Source organism: Pelecanus crispus, chromosome 2, assembly GCF_030463565.1.
Source record: "Pelecanus crispus isolate bPelCri1 chromosome 2, bPelCri1.pri, whole genome shotgun sequence".
Lineage (NCBI taxonomy): Eukaryota > Metazoa > Chordata > Aves > Pelecaniformes > Pelecanidae > Pelecanus > Pelecanus crispus.
This window is the reverse complement of record NC_134644.1, coordinates 50,083,510-50,106,548: the sequence shown is the minus strand read 5'-3', so window position 1 is coordinate 50,106,548 and position 23,039 is coordinate 50,083,510. Positions and strand designations below refer to the sequence as shown.

The window sequence follows — 23,039 nt, the reverse complement described above, 5'->3', positions numbered from 1 at the left end:
CGCCGTGCTGGCTTTTGTCCCGCAGAGCAGCTGGGCACGGGGCGGGGGGTGTCTCAGGGTGCGACTGTGGTCTTAGGACTGTCTGAAGGGACTGAGGTGGGAAATAACGCCAGCTGAGCGTCCCTGGTAAATAATTCAGATAGCCCTGGGCAGGTGCTTCCCCTCTCTGAGCTTCCATTGGCAGCGAAGGCAGTGGGATATCAAAGTGGCTTCTGGGAGTGAGCTGGAAACACTAGCCTGATCTGTTGTTCTGTCTCTGAGAGACCAGCTATTACATGGCTCATGCTTTTGCTAGCTCTTGATTTTTAAAGCAGCCCCTCACGCACATTTTCTGGCCTCCGTTTTGGGAAGATCCGAAAACACTAGCGGGGCTGATATTTTCATTTTAAGCTGCGGTTTAAACTACTGTCTCAGTCTTGCAGCCTTCCCCACAACCTCAAAATAAGCAGGCAAGAAAGGGACGGGGAGAAGGACAATTTTCCTTCATGGAAAGCCTCAAGCAGCCTGTTTGAGGAGCCTCCTTTGCATGAACAGAAAGTTTGGCCTCTGCTCCCACGCAGACTCTCGTTACTCCTGTCAGCCATCCCGTATCCCTCAGCGCTGGGGAAATGAAGGCTGCCCTACTTTCCGTTTTGAGGTCCAGTATAAATTATTAAGTGCCAATGCTCTCCTTTCCTGTATTCACGAAGAGCTAGAAATGACAATGTGAAGCTATTGAAAACAGAGCATGTGAGCTGGTGGTTCTGAAGCTGAAGCGTCGGCTGCATTGCCCTGCTCCGCTATGTGTGCTAACTTGCACTGCTTTTATCTTTGGGAGTTTGAATTCATTTAAGCTCCTTATTATTCTTGCCTTTTCTCCTAGGCTGTGGGTGTCTGAGTCCGTCTTGATTGTCCCCAGCTTGTCCCTGATGGTGGGTCTGGTGGGGAGGCAGGGGCGTCCTGCATGGGGGGGATTCTCCTCCTCCTCATGCCCAGCCAGGCATCTCTGGAGCTGCAGACCTCACCGCCGGCCTTCAGGCAGCTCTCCCAAAGTTAAAAACAGGCAGGCAGGTAACTGGAGCTGGAGGTGCGAGGCTTTGCCTGCTCTGCAGAAGAATTACAGAAAATGTGTTAAATTCTGCCTGTCACCTGGCTGATGCGCATTGGGTTTTGCTGTTCACGTGAACCTTGTTGTCTTTTTATTTATTAAGATGCTGAAATGTGCTATGAAAAGTTAGTCTTAATTCCTCCTCCAGCGTGCTCTTCTGACTGGTTTTAGGGTAAGGGACCCTTGGAAGTCCCATTGTGCTGCTTCATGCAAATAGTTATTCAAGTGAATTCCCTGAAACTTGCTTTCAGGAGCCAGAGCTTAATAGAGTTTTTTTCTTCAGATCATGCTGTTAAATTTCTACTGTTTAGAATACGTAAAACATTTAAATAGGGATTTTTGCATAAAAGCCAGGGGGAAAGCCCCAGCTATAGAAGAAGCAGACATTTTTGTGTAATTTAAAGTGTAAGAAACCCCTGTGATCAAAGCGATTTAGGAAGCTACCCTGGTGTTAAACATAGGAAACAGCATTTTCAAACACCCTGGTGAGGAGCATTGGATGAGGTCTGTGGCTTTTCAGTTTCTGAGTTTCATTTGGGGGCTTTTAAAATGTTTTCTCAGTCTTTCAGGGTTTAAATTTTTTTTTTTTTCAGATCTTTTTACTACAAAGTGAATAGCTCCTTGGTGTGGAAATAGTGGAGTCTCATCAGCATCAGGTGTGCTACAGCAGATGTGAAAGGGGGAAACTGGGCTCATAAGAACTAGTATGGGTCTGGCTGGCCGTTTGAAAGGAAGGGGTATCTTTGGCTGCCGAGAGAAGAAAGTAAAAATCTTCCTGTGCTTTCTCCTTGTGCTGATTTATAGCACTGGGCAAATATTTGGCATCCCTGAATTTCAGTATTCGGGTCTGTTCGTAAGCACTGCTGTGACCTCCTCCTCTCCCTCCCGTGAGTTCATAGCCTTGGGGAGGATCACAGGCGCGCTCTTCCTCATGAATTTAGTCCCGATTTTGCACTTCTGTATTTCCCTGGAAATTTTACCACTTCATTATTTAAGCAACAGCAAAACTGGGTACTTGCTTAAAGGAAAATGGACACACGCTCCTCATCCTTACTTGAACGCTTTGACCCGATCCTCCAAATTACCTGAGTATCAGCCTGCTGCTGGTCAATACAGCGGCAGCTTTGTACTCCGCTGCTGTTGCTAAGAAAACTGCATGAAGGACTCTGTCTGCATTAAACTTGAAGTGCACAGGCAGGCAGTCCCAATGAAACCAGTAAGGCTGCACACGTACATGAAAGTCACTGCGTGTGCGTAGGTCAGTGTTGGATCAAGGGCAGAGTGATTTTATTACAGACAAGACATACCTGGGAATGAATCTGCGGCACTGTAAAAGTTGCCTTGAAAAGATCGCTAAAATGGACTGCCAACTTTTTTGTTCAATATACAAAAATATGTACTGAAGCAGTGGGGGTGCATGGAGAAAGAAGGATGTGACTTAAAGAATACAGTAGTTGTAGGGAATAGAGGGGAGGTGATTACAGAAAGCAGGGGAGAAGGTGGCATGGAGGGGATTTGCTTTTGTTTGGTCATATTCCTGGACATTTATTAGAGGGGGGCTTGAGGGGAAGCGCATCTGCGTACGCTGGCCTGGACCGTGCTTCTCCCACGTCGTCCTCGGCTGCGTGCTCTGTGTCCGCTTTTGGGGTTGCGTGCGCTGGCATGTCTGTGCACACGGACATGCGGCACGTGCTGCCTGCGGGAGACCTGCCTTTCACACCTCTGTGCCCATGCCAAGTGTTTGTAGATGCCTTTTGAGCAACCTTCTGTGCATGAATGTAAGGACAAGTTGACCCAGGCTTATTGCCGGAGAAACATCTCTGGAGTCAGTACCTGTAGGCAGGGAAGGGCTATGGCCAGATACGCATCCCTTTTCCCCCATCCTCTGAGGCCGAGCGCCTGCGTCAGTGGGAGAAGCTGGGAGGGGGTTTGCCTCTCTTGTCGCACTGCATTTGTGCGTTCATTTTTCTTTTCCATTTCTGCATCCTGCCGCTCACTGGCTGCAGTGGCACTAGGTGCACTTACCGGAGCTGATTGAGCAGGCGCCTTCCTGCCGTGAGCCCATACAGAGCCCAGAGCAGCTCACCCATCCAAAGGAGAAGCAAAATTATGCTTTTCTGAGCAATAAAAATCCTCACCCTGCTTTCTTCCAGGGCAGCCAGAAGCTCGCGTGGCAATATGCATCAGGAGCCTGCTAAGACGAGATGAGAGACAGGAAGAAACTGTCCCCACGTGAAAATACGTGGCATAGAGTCCCTGAAGACAGGGATGCCCCGCGGCCCCGGTGAAGGGATGACCGGGCTGCTGTTCCCAGCCCTGCTGTCACCGGCCCTCGTCCCCGCGCAGCAGGTGTGCGGTGCACAGCCAGACGGGGACCCGGGCGCACACACGCAGGCTGTGGCTTTCTGTATCTGGAAAGCAAATCCAGAGCCTGGCTAATGATACTGAACGGTACTAATTATTTTGTTTATGCTTCCTTCAAAGCTCAGCTCCAGGAGAGAGTCTTTTAGGATTTGTTCTGGTTTAACTAACCTCAGCTACCTGTGAACACGGCCCTCTTCCTCTGTGCTGTTAAATATTTATAAAGAATGAAGGCTGGCAGCAGGGGCGAAGCCGCTGGCCTGTTGTGATTTCAGTGATTAAAGACAATACTGTAAAGCAGTGCTCAGCGTCAAGTCTTTCCTAAAATTACAATGATTGTCATCGCCCAGAGTCCCACGGGGAGGGAGTTACGCTGTGAAATGACCGTTTCCAAATTCTGCCTTCCTCCTCTCCCCCTGCCTCAGTAGCTGAAACAGGGAAGCTGAAACCTTCTTAGTGGGGTTCACCGGGGATTTCCAGTCCTCCGCAGGCGGCTGGGATTTGCTGTGGCTCCATCTGAGGCCATCCTGCTCCAGCGTCCCTCTGGGGAGACCCTGGTCCCGGGTGAGGAGCTGGGGAGGGATGTGCTACCGGTGGGAGCAGGCTCCGGTGCCAGCGTGGGGGTCTCCTTTGCGGCATTGGTGGGGAGGGTTTTGGGGAGAGTTCCGGTGGTTCTGGGAGGCAGGCGGCCATGTGGTGCCCCCGTCGGCTTCGCTGCACTCAGCAGCCATGACGCCTCATGTCTGAAGATGGGATGCTTAAGTGCTGCTGGCCGAGCAGCACCACAGCAGCACGGAGCTACCAGCTGAAATGAAGCCAATAAATAGGATTACCTGTATTTATACTTTGGGGTTTCCCCTCCTTGAGGCAAGAAGCTGCCCAAAACCAGGGGATGATACCCAGAGGGCTGGATCCAGTGGGAAACAGGCCAGGAGGTGCCCCAGGCCTGCTCCGTGCCGAACCCCCAGACCTTGGCTCCCACCCCCAGCCCAGGTGGGGGTGCCCAGGTGGGCAGCAGCCTCCCCTGAAGCAGCTGTCCCTGAGGTGGTGCCTGTGGTTGGGGGGCTGCTACCCGCCATTGCCTCCCCTGCAACGCCGCCCAGCCCTGGGGTGCTTTGGAGGCCCCTGCCCTACATTGGGCGCATGAGGGTGGGTCTGAGCAGGAGCGGGGGAGCTGCCCAGGAGCGGAGGGGGTGCAGGCAGCACCCGCGGGCTGCAGAACAGGAGGGAAAAAGCAAGAGAGGGAGAAAAAGGGGAAAAAAAAAAAAAAAAAGTAGCCGAGCCAGCCAGGAGTCGAACCTAGAATCTTCTGATCCGTAGTCAGACGCGTTATCCATTGCGCCACTGGCCCTGCTCGCTGATCTTGTCCTGCCCGCACACCCTTCACCACAGCTCGGGGGCGGGGGCGGGGCCGCCGGGGGGCGGGCAGCCAATCTAACGCGACCTCCCTGCCGACTCCCCTCCCAGCAGCTCCCCTGGGGCGTGGCTTAACGCCCCACCCGCACGCTGGCCAATCCCCACCGGCGGCGTTTGAAGGCCCCGCCCCTCCCGCCCCCGGTGTCGCGTCACCGTGGCCCCCGGCGCGCCGGGGGCGGGGTTAGAGCGCCGCGGCTCGTCCAATCGCGGGGCCGGCGAGTCAGCCCAGGCCCTCCCCCTTTCCTCCATAGGTGGTGCCCCGCCCTGTGGCGCTCGCTAACGTGCGCGAGTAGGTTTGTCCTGTGCGGGGTCCCGTCCCGCAAGGCCGGGGGCCGCGTCAGTCTGGAAAGGAGGGAGCGGCCGGGTGGGGGGGGCGGCAGTGGCGGCGGCGGCGAGCGAGAGCGACGCGGAACGGAGCCGGCGGCGGCCGGAGACAGCCGGAGGGGGACGAATGGCGGCGGCAGCGGCAGGAACGGCGGCAGCGGCGGCCTACGCCAGCCTGAAGCTGTGAGTGACCCGCTGGGAGCGGGGGGACGCGCCTCTGTCACCTGCCGTTACCGGCCCTGCCGGCGGGGCGGGGAGGGGCCGGCCGTTGGAGCAACGGGCGCCTGCCCTGCCCCCTCCCTCCGCCCGTCCCGCGCTCCCCTCGCGGACCCGCGCGCGTCCCGCTGCGCTCCGGGGAGCCCGTCCGTCCGTCCGTCCCGTCCCCGCCTCCCCCGGGGCCGCCGCCGGGCTGTGCCGGGCTCGCCGCCTCTCCCTCGCTTCCTGGGTCAGCGCGAAGGGCTTGGCCCGAGGCAGCGGCTGCGTGCGGCAGCCCGGGGCGGGGGGGAGGCGGACTTTGGCCGCGGGTACGGAGCCGATCTCCTTTCGGCGCCCGTCTGATAAGGCAGCTGCGGGCAGCTGCCGCCCCTTCGCCTGCCCGTCTCGCCTCCCCCTCGCACGGAGGGGAGGGCTGAAGCCCGCGGGTGCCCGCCTCGGCGCGGTGGGCGAGGTGCGGTGCTGAGAGAGGGGCCGCTCTTGCGGCGGAACGGCGCCCAGAGCGTTGGCGTGGCTGCCGGCCTGGAGAGAGGAGGCGGTGCGCGGAGCGAGGGAACCCGGGCCGCCTTCCACTTTATAGGTGACTTTCGGAGAAACTCGGGTAGCGATGCTAACATGCTCTGTACGTGTGCAATGTTACTTGCCAGCAGAAGGTTCCTTAAACGTACTTACCCGTCAGTTCTTTGTGGCACAGGGGGGGTTTTGTGGTATGGTTTCGATGCCAGTTGATGATTTTGAACTTCTGGGATGTTCCTGTGTAGGGCCTACTGTGACTTTTCAAATAAATTTTTCTAACCTCCTGGTGTAATTTTTTTCATTCAAACACAGGTTTTAGGGCCGAATGTAACCCTTTGAACTTGCATGTGCCAGATGTTTGCTTGCTGCCTTTACACAGCAAAAGAAGTTGCATAACCAAAGCAATACAAAGTTAAAACTGACGAGGCATTTCCATTATAAGCTGTCACAGTGGGCGGTTGAAACTCCTGAAAAAATTACTCTGAGCTTGAGACTCTTCATGGCTGTCTGAAGTCAACGGTGAAATGTCCTTGTGTGTCCTAAAGGCATTCTGAGGCTTTTTGACCACTAAATATTAGCTTGAAACGCTATAATTGAGTTACTGCTGCCCTTTTCAGGCAGCAGTATCTGAAAATGTTTTTTAAGCCTGATTTAACTGTACTTAATACTCTGTTAAATTTCATTTCACAGTCATCTTCTGGATTCGGAGCAAACGTACTTATCTTTCTTAGAGTTCTGATAAACAGTTTGTCATAATGCTGTTATGTGTTTTAAAAATCACTAGGCTTCTTTCCTTATTTTGATTAGGTAGCCATGTGAGGGTACACAGACACTGGAGATAATTGAGTATCACTGAAGAGTAATATCAGTGATGGCTGAAAGACTTGCTTATTTGCCAGAAAGGTTTTTTTTTTTGTTCCTCTTGTCACCTAAATGATGTTTGTCTTTCTTTAAGCTGAACTTGTGATCTTTTTGCCTGCAGAGGAGCAAAGGTGAGTTGTGTGAGTAGCAGTTATGTGGCTTGTAGTACACAGTCCTTACTGAGAATATTTTTTAAGTAAAAGCACTCTTCTAGATACAGGCTAGTAAAGAATTCTCTCATGTAAAGTTTAATCTTAACTAAAAGTAAGTGTTGATCTTTTTAGAACAAGGCTGTGTCAAATGTAGTTTAACATGAATTTTTTCATAAACTTGAAAACATAATTGTTTTCTGTTCTGAAAAACAGGCTTTTTTCCACCACCAGGTTGTGGTAATGACTGCAGAGCTTCTGCCAAGCATTTTAAGCTAGAGGGCCATAACTTGGGTGGTGACAAACTTATTAGATTGGAAAGATAAAAGGAGAATGTTTTGAGAAATCCAGGCTAGACTTCAGTTGAGGGGTTTAGTGGTAACAGTGTGTTGTCTGGGTTTTTCTTTTTTTTTCTTTTTAAACTGACTTCTGATTCTCACTACGAAAAGGTCAGACTTTGCAAGTGCACCTATTCTGGGTAGTCCAGTGGCCCTGTACGGAGCTTCACTGACTGCAGTGCTCTGCAGGGTCCCATTCTATACATCTAGTTGGAGGTTCCAGCTCCGAATGCAAACCTCTTGTTTCTCATGTTATCAAAAGTAGTGACTCAAACCCATTGTGCCTTGACCAGTGTCATCAGTCAAGTGCAGGTGATACAGGTAAAAATGCTGATGTCTAGTGTCTGTGCTGCCATTGGAACTATTTCAGTTACACCAACAGCTATTGGGGAAAATTATTAACCTGAAAACTGCTGTCCATAGTTGTCATCCATGTCACTGCTGTATTTAGTTAACTTCCTCTTGTAGCCTCAGGAATAAATTGTAAAATTCAAACAGCTACTGTAGGTAGCAAGCTAGTGGATGGTAGTGAAGCTACTAGTCCAATTAATCAGTAAAAACTGATTGGTAAAGCTGTCTGCAGAATAGAGAGAATCCTGGCTGTTGTTTTGGCTCGCTTAAAATAACTTTTTTTTTGTGCTTGGGTGAAGACTTATCTTGCTGATAGCCTTCTCAGGATCCTGTGCGTCTCTGACACTAGCTGTGTTTCAAATTTAACTCCTCCTGCCTGCAGTTATGCCTGCATGCTTTGTGAGTGCACGGGTCAGTCATTAGTAGCTACTGCACTTGAACACAGTGCCTTCTACCCATCTGTATTTGGGGAGAGGTCCAAAAGTGCATCTTGTCTTTGTGGTTTTGTTGCTTGTTTTCTAAACTGAGTTTTCAGAGTTTGGATAATAATTCTAGAAAGAATAGCTACACATCCTTTTTTTTTTTTTTTTTTTTCCCCCTCTACTTAATCTAAGTGGCTGTCATGGTGAAGCTCAGGGATGTTGGCTGAGGAGGGCATTAATTTATGCAGTAAATTATTTGTCATCTTAAGTGAAACTTAACTGGAAATAGTTATTGTGAAGCTATGCCTTTAATACATACCTTTTTATTGTTTTTAAATCGTGTTTCCATTAGTGGGGTTTTTTTTTTAATCCTGGGCTGATACTCCCTTTTTCCGTCCTGTAACAACTTCTGCTCCATGGGAGATGTTCCAGTTCCTTGAGCTGTTTCTGCTTGAGGAGTAATATTTATTGTAGATGTATAATTAGCACACCTGTTCACCTAGAAAATCTAGAATCTCCAGAGTGTTGAAACCATCAGTGTGTTAGCACTGTTACTTAACGTGCTGTTGGGACTCTGTGTGTATACTAATGTCTTTCCTATATCTCGCTGCAGACCGCTTTGGTATCTTGAGTACGGCAAATGCATTGCTGCGCCGTACAGGATGTGCTTTTGGCTTGCTTTATTACAGTATTTAGGGGCTGACATCAGTTTCCTGCATTAGAGCAATGTTAAGTATTTATGGTGAAATAATCAATTACTGAAGTAAGGGTTTGGCTGTTGGCGCCTAGAAGGCTTAAGTGATATTGAGTGAAGTACTATCTTTAGTCGCCATTAGAGCATGATGGGTCTTCTTTCATGCTGTATCTGAACACAGGAATATTCTTGTCTATAAGATCTGCCTACCTAAAATGTGGGATGCAACTCTGCATCGTCTTCATAATGTACAACACTGCTTTATAATATAACTAACTTCAAAACAAATATACAAAGTAAAAAAGACTATCTCAACGGTAAATTAAGCTGACTTTATACATGGTATAAGCAAGCAATGGTTTTGGTTTTTCTTCTATGTCGGGAATCAACATTTTCTTTTGTAAGGCAGCCTTTTGCCTTGGAATATTAAATGGGACAACTCTTGTTTTGATTAATGGCTTAAAAAGAGAAGGCAATGTCTTTAAAAAGAGATCCATGAAAGCAGTCAGTTAAAACAACAGAAGATGGTTTTTTTTTTTTTAGAAGAGTCTAAGATGCAGCTCAAGGGTTTTGAGGTAAGATGACTTCCTCTGGTAATTTTCCCTGAAGTGTAAGAATACTGTAAACCTGAATTGAATGAAGAATAGAGAATCTTTTGTAATATAAGTAGCTAACATGAAAAAACACAGAAAAAACTGTGAAACTTCCTGCTTTAAGGTAATTTCAAAGTATCTTTGCTTTTGTAGGAACTTTCAGAAAGCTTTGGAGGAAAACCACTCTTGACATAACACCAACCTTGTTCAGTCACTCACTATAAATGTGGCAAAATCTTTTATTCAAAGCATGATTTGGATGGTACTGAAATAACTACAGAAATGAGAGATATTGAATTAACTCTCATTCAGATTCTAACTGGTCATAGGTGCCCTTGTCTTTTTTTTTTTCCCCTCTTCTCAGGCCCATGTGGAACAGTTTCTTTTCTGGGCATTAAAAAATGCCTCTTGCATCTAAAGACTTACGCTGCAACAAAGTACTTAGTCCCCATACTCTCCAAAACTGGGCTAACTTCAGTAGACCCATTTAGTTTTCTCTTGTTTTACTATACTACTAGGTATACCTACTTATGCCAATGATGAGAATGATTTCACAAGAACGCTAGTGTCCAAACTAAAGAAACTAGAGAATCAAAAGGCTTAATTTTTAGTGAGAGTTTTACTGAATTTTCTTTTTGCTTCTTAAAGGCAAGATAGTTGAAAGCATTTTCTAATTGTAACCACTGTGCACCCTTTTTAAATAGGTTATCCTTTTGACTGCTTCTTCAGCAACATGAGCTGAAATAATGAAAAAGTGCCTTTTATTTTAAAAAAATACAACCACCACCCCACCCCACCCCCCCCAACAAAACCCACACCAAACTCAAACTAAGGCCTGATGTGTAACTGTACTGTGTTTTTCTTCTAGGTCATCCATGTCGAAATCACTTGCAGCTACCTTTTTTTTTTTTGCTTTATCTCTCAGCAGCAATCCACACAGTTTCAGCTGGAGAAGATTTTCAAAATGAGATCCAAGTCACCTTCAGCAATACTTGAATTTGGTGGTTGCAGTGCTTGAATACCATTCCTTTTCTTGGGTACCATGAGTTATGCTATCAATGTCAACTATTTCCATTTATCACTCCCTTTGTTCTTTAGCAACACTGAGAAATAGTCCATGATAATGGTGATCAGGTTTAAAAAGAAATGAGAGGAACTTGGATTTTGTGGAGTTTTTATGTGCTGTAATGGAAGCAAGATATTGCTGTAAGGGTTCTTGATGTTTTGGATAGACAGCAGTGACAGAGTAGCCAAGGAGAAGGCAGGCTCCAGTGTCAAATATGAAGGTTATACAAGAGCAGAATATAGTCTGGTGTATGAAAACTAATTTCAAAAGTAACTACAGACATTATGGGCTTCTAGAAAATACTGATTTCTTTATTATTATTTTTGTTGTAATACTAGCACTTGGACTTTCATCTGTTCCTTATTTCTTAAAGGAACAGAATTAATCTGTCTGCAGATTCCTAATCATTATGAATGATCCTTCTTTCAGCATTTTAATATCTTCTTCTCAGATCAGTAAAATATGCATGTGTGTTATCTTTCTAAGCTTGTCATAGATGTACAGACTTGGTACTGAGTAGAGGCTGTGGTGAAATAACATTCTTGCATGCAATGTTCATCAGCTTCCTTCCTGAAAGAGAAGTGGGAGGCTATCATCTTAGTTATAGCAGTCTTAATGATTGGAAAGGTCGTCTAAACAAGAGTGAGCCTACTAGCCTGGTTCTGGTAATCAGTAAGTTTGTAAATCAGCATTTGGGATGAAACCTCTTTGAATCTTGGCCTCTTCAACTATATTTATTTTGGCAAGCTTCCAGCTTTGTTGTGTTCTTTATACAGAGTATTCAAAACCTGAAACTATTGTTGTCACCACTTTGGACACTATTTTACAACCTGCTATGTTAAAAGATTTTTTTTTTCAACTTATTTTGCTTTAAGGTAGTCAGATGAGTAAGAGTTCATAACCATCTGTGTTAAAGGCATAACAGGTCTAATATTAAACTTTGCAGCGCCTTTTTCCCCAGTTTTTTTAGCTGGAGTTTTGCGTGTCAACTGACCTCCCAGAAAAAGCTGACTGTTCAGCTAAACCAACAGAAGTTAAGTAGCTGCAGCTTTCTCTTGTGGAAAAAATGCCCACTACTGTCTCCTGCCAACTATCAACAGGTTTCTGACTGCACCTTAAATAGTATATCCTGTTTTCTTTTGAAATTCTTTAACAAATTGAGTCCTTAAGCTTGTCTTGCCTCTTCTGTCTGTGTAAACTTGTTTGCTCTTCAGTGGTAAAAACAGCTCCCATTATTGCTATGAAACTGCCGTAAAGAGCCAGTACTTCATCAAAAACAGAAGTGATGAAAGCAAAGTAGGGGTTTTAAGGCTTCAGTGTTCAACAAACTGCATGTTTGTATTTCTTACTCTGACGCTTTTATTTTCAAAGATAAGGCATTTCATATGTGTACATGAAAGATTGATTCACAGGTGTTTTTATCAATTGGACATTATTTTTGTGTTTACTAGACTTGCATCAGGGATGTGGTAGTTTAGTTTCTGACATGTGTACAAGAAAAGCTGATTTACAAAGGGAACACTGTGGATGTGTTTCCCATTTTAGGACACATAGACTAATTTTCCTTTAAAGAAGCTGAATTACCTGATGAATAGTTAACTATTGGTTGCTTTACAGTTTGTTGTGTTACTTTTTTTTTTTTTTTAAATTTAGTTAAGCATTTGGTCTCCTCTGGCTTTCCTCTAATTGTCCAGAGAGGTTGTAGAATCACCGTCCTTGGGGTGAGTCAAAACACACCCTAAGAAATAGGGTTTAACTTTGAAGTTGGATAAACATTGAAGTTGGCCCTGCTTTTGGTGGGTGGAAGGTGGCGTGTTAGACATGTTAAGAAGTCTAGAAGACCTCTTTCAAAGGGCTCTTCTGGTCTAAATTAGGATTCTAATTCAGCTTTCTGAAGGATTAAAAAAAAAGATGTGAAGAAATATAAGATCTATTTAGGGAGATGGAGCCTAAAAATATCTATCCTGTAGAATAAGTTTCCAGAACAGGATGTTAAAAACTCTGACCCCTAGTCTTGTCAAGCCTTAAACTAAGAAAAATCATCGAGATAGTTAAGAACATTAGTTCAAGAGTGTTTGGGGTTGTTTGTTTAGCATTTTCTCTGTACAGCTACAAGTCATTTCTGTATGAACTCTTGTATTGTTGCACAATGTAACATCTGGTTTCTTGCAAGTATCTCAACGGGTGTATTTTTACGGAATGTTTCTGAAAACAGTTTAATTTTGTGGCTGGTGGTGTACTGCATAAAGTTTATCTAAAGGAGAGATAGGGATGAAGTCTGAACAGGATGTCAATGTGTGATGTGTCTGATGGTGAGGATACAGGTTACTCCATGTGTGTCACATAGACCTGGCTAACAAATCTGGGGAATGGAAGTGGTGAGACACCTGCTTTGATAAACTAGTGTGTGCCTTTAACTCTTCCGGGTTTTTTTCCTGTGTTGTTGCTAGTGGATTCTTACAATACTTGAAACACTCTAATGTGAAACAGGTGTGTTTATCGCTTTGGACATTATTTTGGTGTTTACTAGACTTGCATCAGGGATGTGGTACTTTAGTTTCTGACATGTTTTATTATTTTGAAGTTTGGTTTTGGCTTATCAGATTTCTAAGTGACATATTTCAAGCTTACATGAATTATATAGTGGACCACTATGTAGACAAATTCACTTTATTGTCTTTGATCTTAATTCTTATTTAATACTGAAAGTTATTAAACTTTAGTTATTAAACTAAAGCCATGTATTTTGATTAGTTTGATTTGCTTTTTATGCACTGTCAACGTTGGTGGCTGTTGGGAAGTAATCCAGTGAGAATTTTGGTTTTGCAGCTGAAATAAGGTTTACAATTGTTCTATCTTCACCTGGTGAAGAGCTTAAATATAAATAAACCCAAAGTAAGTGTTGCTAAACAAATTCCTTTTTCCTATTCATTCTGTTAAAGGCATATAACACCAGAGAAATTCTATGTGGAAGCCTGTGATGATGGAGCAGATGATGTGCTTGCTATTGATAGAGTCTCCACGGAAGTCACTCTTACAGGTACTCTCCTCACCAGTATTTGTCAATATAGGCCACTTTTGTCTATTATTTTGCTTTAGCCACTCCCAGATCTTCAGAACCTTAAACTGATAATGGGAGAATTGTTTTTATCTTTAGTTACTGTTTTAAAATAGTGCTTCGTATTCTGTCTTGTAAAGAACTTTGTTTGAAATGCTTTCTCACTGTGACATTGATGCTGTGAGTGACCAGGGTGATAGTGCTTGCCTGTTTTTGGTAAGACTGTGCATCACAGCAATAAAAACTGACTCATCCAAGTTAGTTGGGATTGGTGCTACAAGCCCAAACTTAAATATAGGAAGGGTTGGCCATGGGGCTTCTGCATCTTTTGCTGAATTGTCTCAGTGCTGTCTTCTATTCAGTACTGAAACCTGAAACTTCATAAAGCCTCTAGAAACAAGAACAGTAAAAAACCCTCACTGAAAACTTCGTTCTGTTGCAAATCTGGATTCAAATGTCAGTGCAAGTAGTCTTAAGCATACTGATGCTAAGGTCTTCAAAATTTGTTTAGTTTTTTTAAGAATGTGAAACATGCATAAAAACAATCAAAGAACTTGCTTTAAATGACAACAAGAAATTAAGGCAATGGGTGACTTCCCTTTTGATACTTCAGGAGTCTGTACCTCAGTATTACTAACCTCTAAACAGACAGAAATGCTACAGTAATACCAATATAAAAGCAGCCATTCTCGTCCTTTTATTAGGTCTCTTGTGTACCTCATGTAAGAACAGTGTGCCCATCCCACTGAATTTTGATGTTGTAGTATATTTCAATTTCTCCTTCAAAATTGTCCCTTCAAAACTGTAAAGATAGCTGTCCCAAGTCTTTTATTAGTCTTCATCTGTTTCATTATTGGTGTTTTATCAGATGAACCTGCAGGGTGTTTAAAGCAAAGGAAAAATCAAGTACTGTCTTCCTCTGTTCTCTAAGCTCTGGGAAAATGCCTAACTCTGGTGTGGGTGTTTTGGAGGTGTTTTTAAAGGTTTCTAATATCCCTTCTGCTATTCTAGAAATGTGGAAAAATGAAAGTTTTACATGCTAGGGCTTCTAACTGATATTTGGATACCTTTTGGATCTCTTGGTATGTTGTTTGGAATACTGTATCCCTTGCCACATCTATGCTGTTGTTGGTAGTTTTGCAGAGATAGACCAAAAAAGTAAACTAGGTCTTCTGAAATGGAAATAGGCTGAGACTCAGAAGAAACAGTCAAAAGTAGGAGGCACAAGCATTTATGGGTTTTTTTGTCCTTGATGTCTTGATGGTTTCAATACAAAAAGTTTCTGGAAGCTGGCAGGATAATACATTATTGAGCAGTCTGTTTGCTATACTATCATGTAAATGAGCTTGAATTTATTCAATTGAATGACTATTTTGATTAAACAACATGAGAAATTGGGTTAGAATACTTCCATGTCCTTCCCCCTGCTACCCTGCATCAGGCTTTGAAATTCTGATGTGTTGCTTCTTATACTTAAGACTCTAGTAAAACTTGAGATTTGACCAAGAAGCTTTGACAAGTTTAATAGTTTTCCGATATAGTCATGAAAGAAGCAGTCTGAAATTCTGACAGGTTTTTCTTCTGCTTTTCAGTTAAGAAAGATGTTCCCCCTTCAGCTGTTACAAGGCCTATATATGGTATTTTGGGAACAATCCGACTGGTGGCAGGTAAGGAAAACAGAACTGCGCTCTTCAAAAATACTTAGGCAAAACATATTGCTAGAGAAACTTTAAAGACGGTATTTGCAAATATCTGGGGTTACACTTTCATCAGTATGATGGGCTTTCCTTGTGGCTGCTAGAGGATGGAGGTATCCAAATACAGTTTGTCATGAATGTTTGTGTACCTCTTAAACCTGTAGCTGCTCTAAAGGTAGTGTTAGCTGACAGCTTGGTGAGTTTTAAGGAATGCATTTCAAATGCATGCAAAGAACTATACCTACTTACTCTTCATAACTGTTTAACCTTAGCTGTAGGATTTGATGCAACAGTCAAATATTGGGTCATGAAGTTTGACTTTAAATCAATAATCTTGGTGCACAAATAACTGAGAGTGACAGGGTGGTAGACTGGTAGATGCAGCTGTTCATGTAATGATGGTGTTCCAACTATCCTACAAATAGAAAATTCAACATTAAAAGAAAGGACAGACTGGAACAGTTCTAAACTTCAGGGAGTTGTAGGATAAGGTAAGAATAAGCTGTCTGCTTTTTCTAAGTATCTCAGTGGTGTTCATATCTAAACGGTCACTGCCACAAATAAAGCTGATGCATGAAGTGTAAGCTTCCAGGAAAGTAAACGTTGCTATTCAAAAGATCTTTTGTGGGTAAACTATTAGAGTTTGAAACTAATGTAGTCTGAAAAATCATGTAATAAGGAGCATGCATACTGAATAAAAGTCTCCATTTGTAGAAAGGATTTAAGTTCACTCATTGCAGTATTCTCAACTGAAGCAAAGTATTGTTGTGTTAAATGCAGTAACTTCTGACAGGATCTTAAAGTACTGAACTTTATATGCTCATATTCTAAAGAACTGTGGATCCTGCAGAGTAAGAGCAGTGTAATGGACACCTTTGTCTTAGGTACTTGACAGGCCCGACTGTTTTAAAACTGAACTGCCCCAAAGGGGAATATTCACAGCTTGCAGGCTTGGTAATGACTTTCATTCATCTGACTGAATGTTATACAAAATATAGAAGTATGTAAATTCTTTTAATAGCCTGGGTGGTTTTTTCCTTTCCACCCCCCAAAGCTTTGCACTGATTGTTAGTATACAGCTGTCAAACTAAAGATGGTATCAGTTAATGTTCAGTTAAGTTAAACACACAGCTGTCCAGGTCTCCGGCTGCAGGGAGTGCCACCACCTTGTTCTGGGAACAGATGTCAGTGGAGCAAACAGCTGTGTGCACTGTGACCAAGTGGATTATCTACTTGGCTTGGTGGCAGAGCTAAGAGAGGAAGTAGACAGGCTACGGAGCATCAGGGGGTCTGAGCAAGAGATAGACTGGTGGAATCACGCTCTGAGCTCCCGGAAACCTGACCAGGGACAACCTCCAGAGAAAGCCTGTGACCAAAGGGAGCCAGTATCCTCCCCCCACCAAGATGTAGGCAGCGTCTTAGAGGGGAAGCAGCGAGTGGAAACAAGTCCACAATCGGGGCGGCAAGCGAACCCTTTCCTTGCCCACCGTGACCCCCCAGGTGCCTCTGCACAATAGGTATGAGGCTCTAGGTGTGGAGGACCAGTTAGTGGATGATGTGGGCGTTGATCCATCTACACCCAAAGATTTGCCAAGACCACAAAGACCTACCCCCCCATATTACTACCCGCTCAACAAGGAAGAAAAGACGGGTCATAGTCATAGGAGACTCCCTCCTGAGGGGAACAGAGGTTCCAATATGCCGGGTGGACCCTCCTCATAGGGAAGTCTGCTCCCTGCCAGGAGCCCAGGTCAGAGATATCACCAGGAGACTTCCCAGCCTGGTACAGCCCTCAGACTACTACCCCTTACTGCTCTTCCACATGGGTGGTGACAAAGTTGCAGTGCGTAGCCCAAGGGTGATTGAAAGAGACTTCAGGGCCTTGGGACGCTTAGTGAGGGAATCGGGGGCACAGGTCATCTTTTCCTCCCTCCTTCCAGGTGTGGGAGGTGACATTGGTAGGAACAGGCAGATCCAATCTCTTAACACATGGCTCCGAGGCTGGTGCCACTGTCACAACTTTGGGTTCTTTGACAATGGGACGGCCTACATGGCACCAGGCTTGCTGGCGACAAATGGGAGCCACCTTTCTCAAAGGGGAAAGAGGGTCTTTGCTCAGGAGCTTGTGGGGCTCATTGACAGGGCTTTAAACTAGATGTGAAGGGGGAGGGGGAACACATCAGGCTTGCCTGTGACAAGCTGTGGGATGGTATGCAATGGTTAGAGGGACGGGGTGCTACTGTGAGCCCTCAATCTATTGCACAGAGGCATGATGGGGATGCTGCAGCACAGTTGAAGTCTGGCAGAGATGAGCCGGGGGCTCCTGAGGTAGTTAGAGCTCACAAGGAAACCTTCATGAAACACCCCAGGGGAAACAAGGGATGTTCCACTAAGAAGGTGACATGGCCAACAGCCCAGATGAAATGCCTCTACACGAACGCACGCAGCATGGGGAACAAACAGGAGGAGCTGGAAGCTGCTGTGCTACTAGACAGCTACAACCTGATTGCCATAACCAAAACCTGGTGGGACGAATCCCATGACTGGAATGTGGCTATTGATGGCTACAGGCTCTTCAGAAGGGACAGGCGAGGAAGGAGGGGCGGAGGCATTGCCCTCTATGTAAAGAAAGCAATACAGTGTGAAGAGCTGTCCCTGAAGAATAGCCACGAGCGGGTCAAAAGCTTATGGGTAAGAGTCAGACAGAGGCAACAAAGGGAACCTTGTGGTTGGTGTCTACTACAGGCTGCCTGATCAAGGGGAGCCTGCTGACGAAGCCTTCTTCCTCCAGCTCCAGGAGGCTTTGCGCTTGCAGGCTCTTGTCCTGCTGGGGGACTTCAACTACCCCAACATTTGCTGGAAAAGCAACATGGCGAGCTGTAGGCAATCCAGGAGATTCCTGGAATGCATAGACGACAACTTCCTAAGTCAGGTAATAGATAGACCTACGTGAGGGGACGCGATACTGGATCTGATGGTCACCAACGCAACTGAGCTCATCGGTGATGTCAAGACTGGAGGCAGCTTGGGCTGCAGTGATCACGCGTTGGTGGAGTTCATGCTCCTGAGGGACATGGGAAAAGCAAGGAGTGCAGTCAGGATCCTAAATTTTAGGAAAGCAAACTTCTATCTCTTCAATGAGTTAGTCAGAAGGACCCCCTGGGTCCTCAGGGACAGGGGAACAGAACAGAGTTGGCAGATCTTTAAGGACACCTTCCATAGAGCACAAGAGCTATCAGTCCCCAAGTGTAAAAAAATCAGGCAAGGAAGGGAAGAGACCAGCATGGCTGAGTTGAGACCTGCTGGTCAGACTAAAGAGCAAGAGGGAACTGCACAGGCAGTGGAAGCAGGGACAGGTGTCCTGGGGGGAATACAGGGAAATGGCCCGGTTGTGTAGGGAGGAGGTCAGGAAGGCCAAGGTGAGGATGGAGCTGAATTTGGCAAGGGATGTAAAGAATAACAAGAAGGGCTTCTACAGGTATATCAACCAGAAAAGGAAGGTTGAAGAAAGCATACCCCCCTTGATGAACAAGAAAGGCGAACTTGTATCAACGGATGAGGAGAAGGCTGAGGTACTCAACAACTTCTTTGCCTCGGTCTTCACCGGCAACCTCTCTCCTCACTCCTCCCGAATCGATGGACTGCAAGATGGGGACCAGGGGGGTAAAGCCCATCCCACTGTAAGGGAAGATCAGGTTCGAGACCACCTGAAGAACCTCAATGTACACAAGTCTATGGGACCTGATGAGATGCATCCCAGAGTCCTGAGGGAATTGGCTGATGTAGTTGCCAAGCCACTCTCCATGATATTTGAAAAGTCATGACAGTCTGGTGAAGTCCCTGCTGACTGGAAAAAGGGGAATGTTGTGCCCATTTTTAAAAAGGGAAGAAAGGAGGACCCTGGGAACTATTGACCTGTCAGCCTCACCTCTGTGCCTGGGAAGATCATGGAACAGATCCTCCTAGAAGATATGCTCAAGCATATGGAGGACAGGGAGGTGATTCAAGACAGCCAGCACGGCTTCACCAAGGGCAAGTCCTGCCTGACCAACCTAGTGGCTTTCTATGAAGGAGTGACTGCATCAGTGGACAAGGGAAAAGCAATGGATGTCATCTACTTGGATTTCTGTAAAGCGTTCGACACAGTCCCCCACAACGTCCTTCTCTCTAAATTGGAGAGATATGGGTTTGATGGGTGGACTGTTCTGTGGATAAGGAATTGGCTGGATGGTCACATCCAGAGGGTCATGGTCAATGGCTCAATGTCCATCCACATGGAGACCGGTGACAAGTGGGGTCTGTCAGGGGTCCATACTGGGACCAGTGCTGTTTAACATCTTCATCAATGACATAGACAGTGGGATCGAGTGCACCCTCAGCAAGTTTGCAGATAACACCAAGCTGAGTGGTGTGGTTGACATGCCAGGAGGACGAGATGTCATCTAGAGGGACCTGGACAAGCTGGAGAGGTGGGCCTGTGTGAACCTCATGAGGTTCAACAAGGCTAAGTGCAAGGTCCTGCACCTGGGACGGGGCAACCCCTGATATCAGTACAGGCTGGGGGATGAAGGGATTGAGAGCAGCCCTGCAGAGAAGGACTTGGGGGTACTGGTGGATGAAAAGCTGGACGTGAGCTAGCAATGTGCGCTTGCAGCCCAGAAAGCCAACCGTATCCTGGGCTGCATCAAAAGCAGTGTGGCCAGCAGGTCGAGGGGGGGGGATTCTACCTCTCTACTCTGCTCTGGTAAGACCTCATCTGGAGTACTGCATCCGGCTCTGGAGCCCTCAGCACAAGAAGGACATGGACCTGCTGGAGTGGGTCCAGAAGAGGGCCACCAAAATGATCCAAGGGCTAGAAGACCTCTCCTATGAGGCCAGGCTGAGAGAGTTGGGATTGTTCAGCCTGGAGAAGAGAAGGCTGCGAGGAGACCTTATTGCGACCTTCCAGTACTTAAAGGGGGCCTACAGGAAAGATGAGGAGAATCTTTTTAACAAGGCCTGTTGTGACAGGACAAGGAATAATGGATTTAAACTAAAGAAGAATAGATTTAGACTAGACATAAGAAAGAAATTTTTTACAATGAGGGTGGTCAAGCACTGGAGCAGGTTGCCCAGAGAGGTGGTAGAGGCCCCATCCCTGGCAACATTCAAGGTCAGGTTGGATGGGGCTCTGAGCAACCTGATGTAGTTAAAGCTGTCCCTGCTCACCGCAGGGGGGTTGGGCTGGATGACCTGTAAAGGTCCCTTCCAACCCAAAGCATTCTATGATTCTAAGTGTTGTTAGGCAGTTAACTGTAAAACTGCTTCTCTATCTAGCAATGCAGCATCTTTAACAAGCATAAATATTCTTCACCTGTTACAGTATTAGGGGAAAAAAAAAAAATTGCTGAAGTAGTATCCAAAGCTCTGAAATCTAAACAGAAGGTTGCATACCCAAATAGGAAAAGACAATATTGAAAATTCATGTCAGATTAAATGTATCTATTTGTGCAGCATCTTTATGGCATAGCTGTGGATGTAATGTGCTGGTTTTGTAATGTATCTGGATGCTTCTGACAGACCAACCAAAAGCAATACTTACAATTTGAGATGCAAGCATGCTAAGAGTATTCTTAAGTGCTTGAATATTCCACACAAATAAAAGGTTTAATACTAGAGCTGCAGAGGTAAAAAAAGTGGGGGTGGCACCTGTTCTTTGACTAACTATACAGACTAGATACCTGATACAATAATTCACCTGTCCATAAAACTTGGTGTATAGATAGGTATAGTAGTAAATACAAATAATGGGTAAACTTAGCACACACAATGTGAACTGTTTCTGCTTTGGCATTTATACTTCTTTGAATGCTTTAGTACAAAAAAAGTGCTAGATTTGTGGTTCTGTACTTCTGCATGGCCTGCTCATTGTTTTGCTCAATTGAAGTTGTGCAAGACTTTAATGGTGATAAGATGTAGATGATGAGACATTTTTATCCATCAATATGCAGTTTAATAAACTAACCTTTTTCTTCAAAAACAAGATGGCACTGAAATACAGTAGGCTTGGAAATAAGGCTATGTTGTGTTTACCGACAAGTGTAAATTAATTGCTTTGAGTGAACTGTCATGATTATGCTTTTTTGTTTTGTTACTTATGCAACCAGGAAAACAGCAAACTTCCCATCTTAAATTATTAAAAGAAACACCATTCTCTTTGCTCCACTTTGAACCTTTAGGATAAATATTTTTTTCAGGATAAGGTGAATAGAATAGGCTTTTTGGATTCTGAAGCATGCTTCCTTTCATGTATTTCTGACTTGCTTTGTGCTTTCCAAACCACATTCAAGACCATTGGCCTCTTTCTGCACTTGCAAGCCTAAAGACTTTCAGACTGTCTCTGGACTGAAGTAAGAGTAGCTGGCACTTTTTTATCTTGTCCATTTTTTTTAATTCCTTAAACTTAATGAGTAACTCAAGATCTGTGAGCATAGAGAAGTACATAGCTTAGCAAGTACATTTTGGTTCTGTTCCAGCCCCTTACTGTTAAGAACATAAAGTCCTAGGTGTAGCTTGAAGAAACCTCACTCTTTCCTGTTGGTTTCAGTTTTCTGGTATGGGTATAGATTGCTTTTCTTAATGTGTGCATTTTTTTCTTTGCTCTTTCTGATTTACAGGCACGTATCTTATTGTAATAACAAAAAAGAAAAAAGTAGGTGAGATTTTCAGTCATGCAATCTGGAAAGCAACAGACTTTGACATCCTCTCCTACAAAAAGACCATGCTGCACTTAACTGATATTCAGGTAGGTGGATTGATTAGGAGTGTGGGGGAATGTTATCTTATGTTAATGTCCATTACCACAGGACCTAATTTGATGAAACTATGAAAAAAATTTTAAGAAGCTCTTTGAAACTACACTTTTTTCTCTGATTTGTTCAGACTACTATAATTGATGTACTATTTGGGTATAGATGTATAAAAAGTTACGTCATTCAAGATAACGAACTCACATTGTGCAACTTGTAATATAATCCCCAGAGTTTGATCTGCATATTGTGCATTTTTCCCCCTTTTAAGATGGTACAGTATGGGAGGATGAGGTGGACTGTCTTGCTGCATCTCTGTTCTTATTCCTAAATCTTGTTATCATCTTTTCTCCTCTGAGGACCATCATGAAGGCTTTGCTTGCCTGGCATGTGCCGCTTTGTAATAGATCACAGAAATGCAGCCTATGACAAAGAAGGCTCCCTGAGCCAGTCCACAAAATCACAGTGCTTTTCCTGTTAATGTTCTCGCAGCTTTACTATTCTGATAGCCCCTACAGTAAGCTGCCTTGCTGTCATCTAATTATCTGTCTTAATTTATGAAATTGTTCCATTACATAATTATCCAGCAGGGAGGAACTGATTTTTCTTTTTCTTTTTTTTTGGAGAGGGGAGGATAGGATGAAGATTATTTAAAACAGATATCTTGTGGATTGATAAAGCGTAGATAAGGGTGTCTAACCAATAGAGCTGAAAGGGAGGCTGATGATCCTTCAGGAAAGGAGTGAGGTTAATGAAAATTTGAACCAGGGCACAGATTAGTTATTGGGGCAATCTTGACAGTAAGTTCTATACCTTCCTTTGCATTGCTATCTTGTCTCATTTTTTGACTGAATGGTTTTCAGGGAAACTAATGGCTTCCATTTTGCTTGGCAGTTGCTAATATTAGTTTAATAACAGTAGCTATTTACCTCACAGGAATACTGTTAGCTGCTCTCCACTATTCTTGCAGAATTTGTTTGCAGTGTGCTAGGTCTAAGTTATCAGTGAACTGGTATCAAAATGGCAATCTCATGGTTTCCTTGTGCAGTGATCTCTGGATGATGTCATGTGTTTCTAGAGCAAAGTTCATCTCATCGCTTCAAAA

General features: G+C 44.9%; 1 protein-coding gene and 1 non-coding gene across 3 annotated transcripts in view; one reads left to right on the top strand and one right to left on the bottom strand.

The window, feature by feature from the left end:
• Window positions 1-4,726: 4,726 nt before the first annotated feature.
• On the bottom strand, window positions 4,727-4,799 carry TRNAR-ACG (transfer RNA arginine (anticodon ACG)). Its single transcript has one exon. It is a non-coding gene; the product is annotated as a tRNA-Arg (tRNA).
• A 528-nt stretch (window positions 4,800-5,327) lies between these two features.
• SACM1L (SAC1 like phosphatidylinositide phosphatase) overlaps window positions 5,328-23,039 on the top strand; it is a 36,424-nt gene continuing 18,712 nt past the window's right edge. The window contains exons 1-4 of one of the 2 annotated variants that reach the window (XM_075705180.1): window positions 5,328-5,371; window positions 13,334-13,431; window positions 15,042-15,116; window positions 21,803-21,930. In XM_075705180.1, the coding sequence (XP_075561295.1) occupies window positions 21,907-21,930 (24 nt within the window). In that variant the 5' untranslated portion in view covers window positions 5,328-5,371; window positions 13,334-13,431; window positions 15,042-15,116; window positions 21,803-21,906. Of the gene's footprint in view, window positions 5,372-13,333; window positions 13,432-15,041; window positions 15,117-21,802; window positions 21,931-23,039 lie in introns of those variants that run through there. The other variant, XM_075705181.1, reaches the window with a different exon arrangement.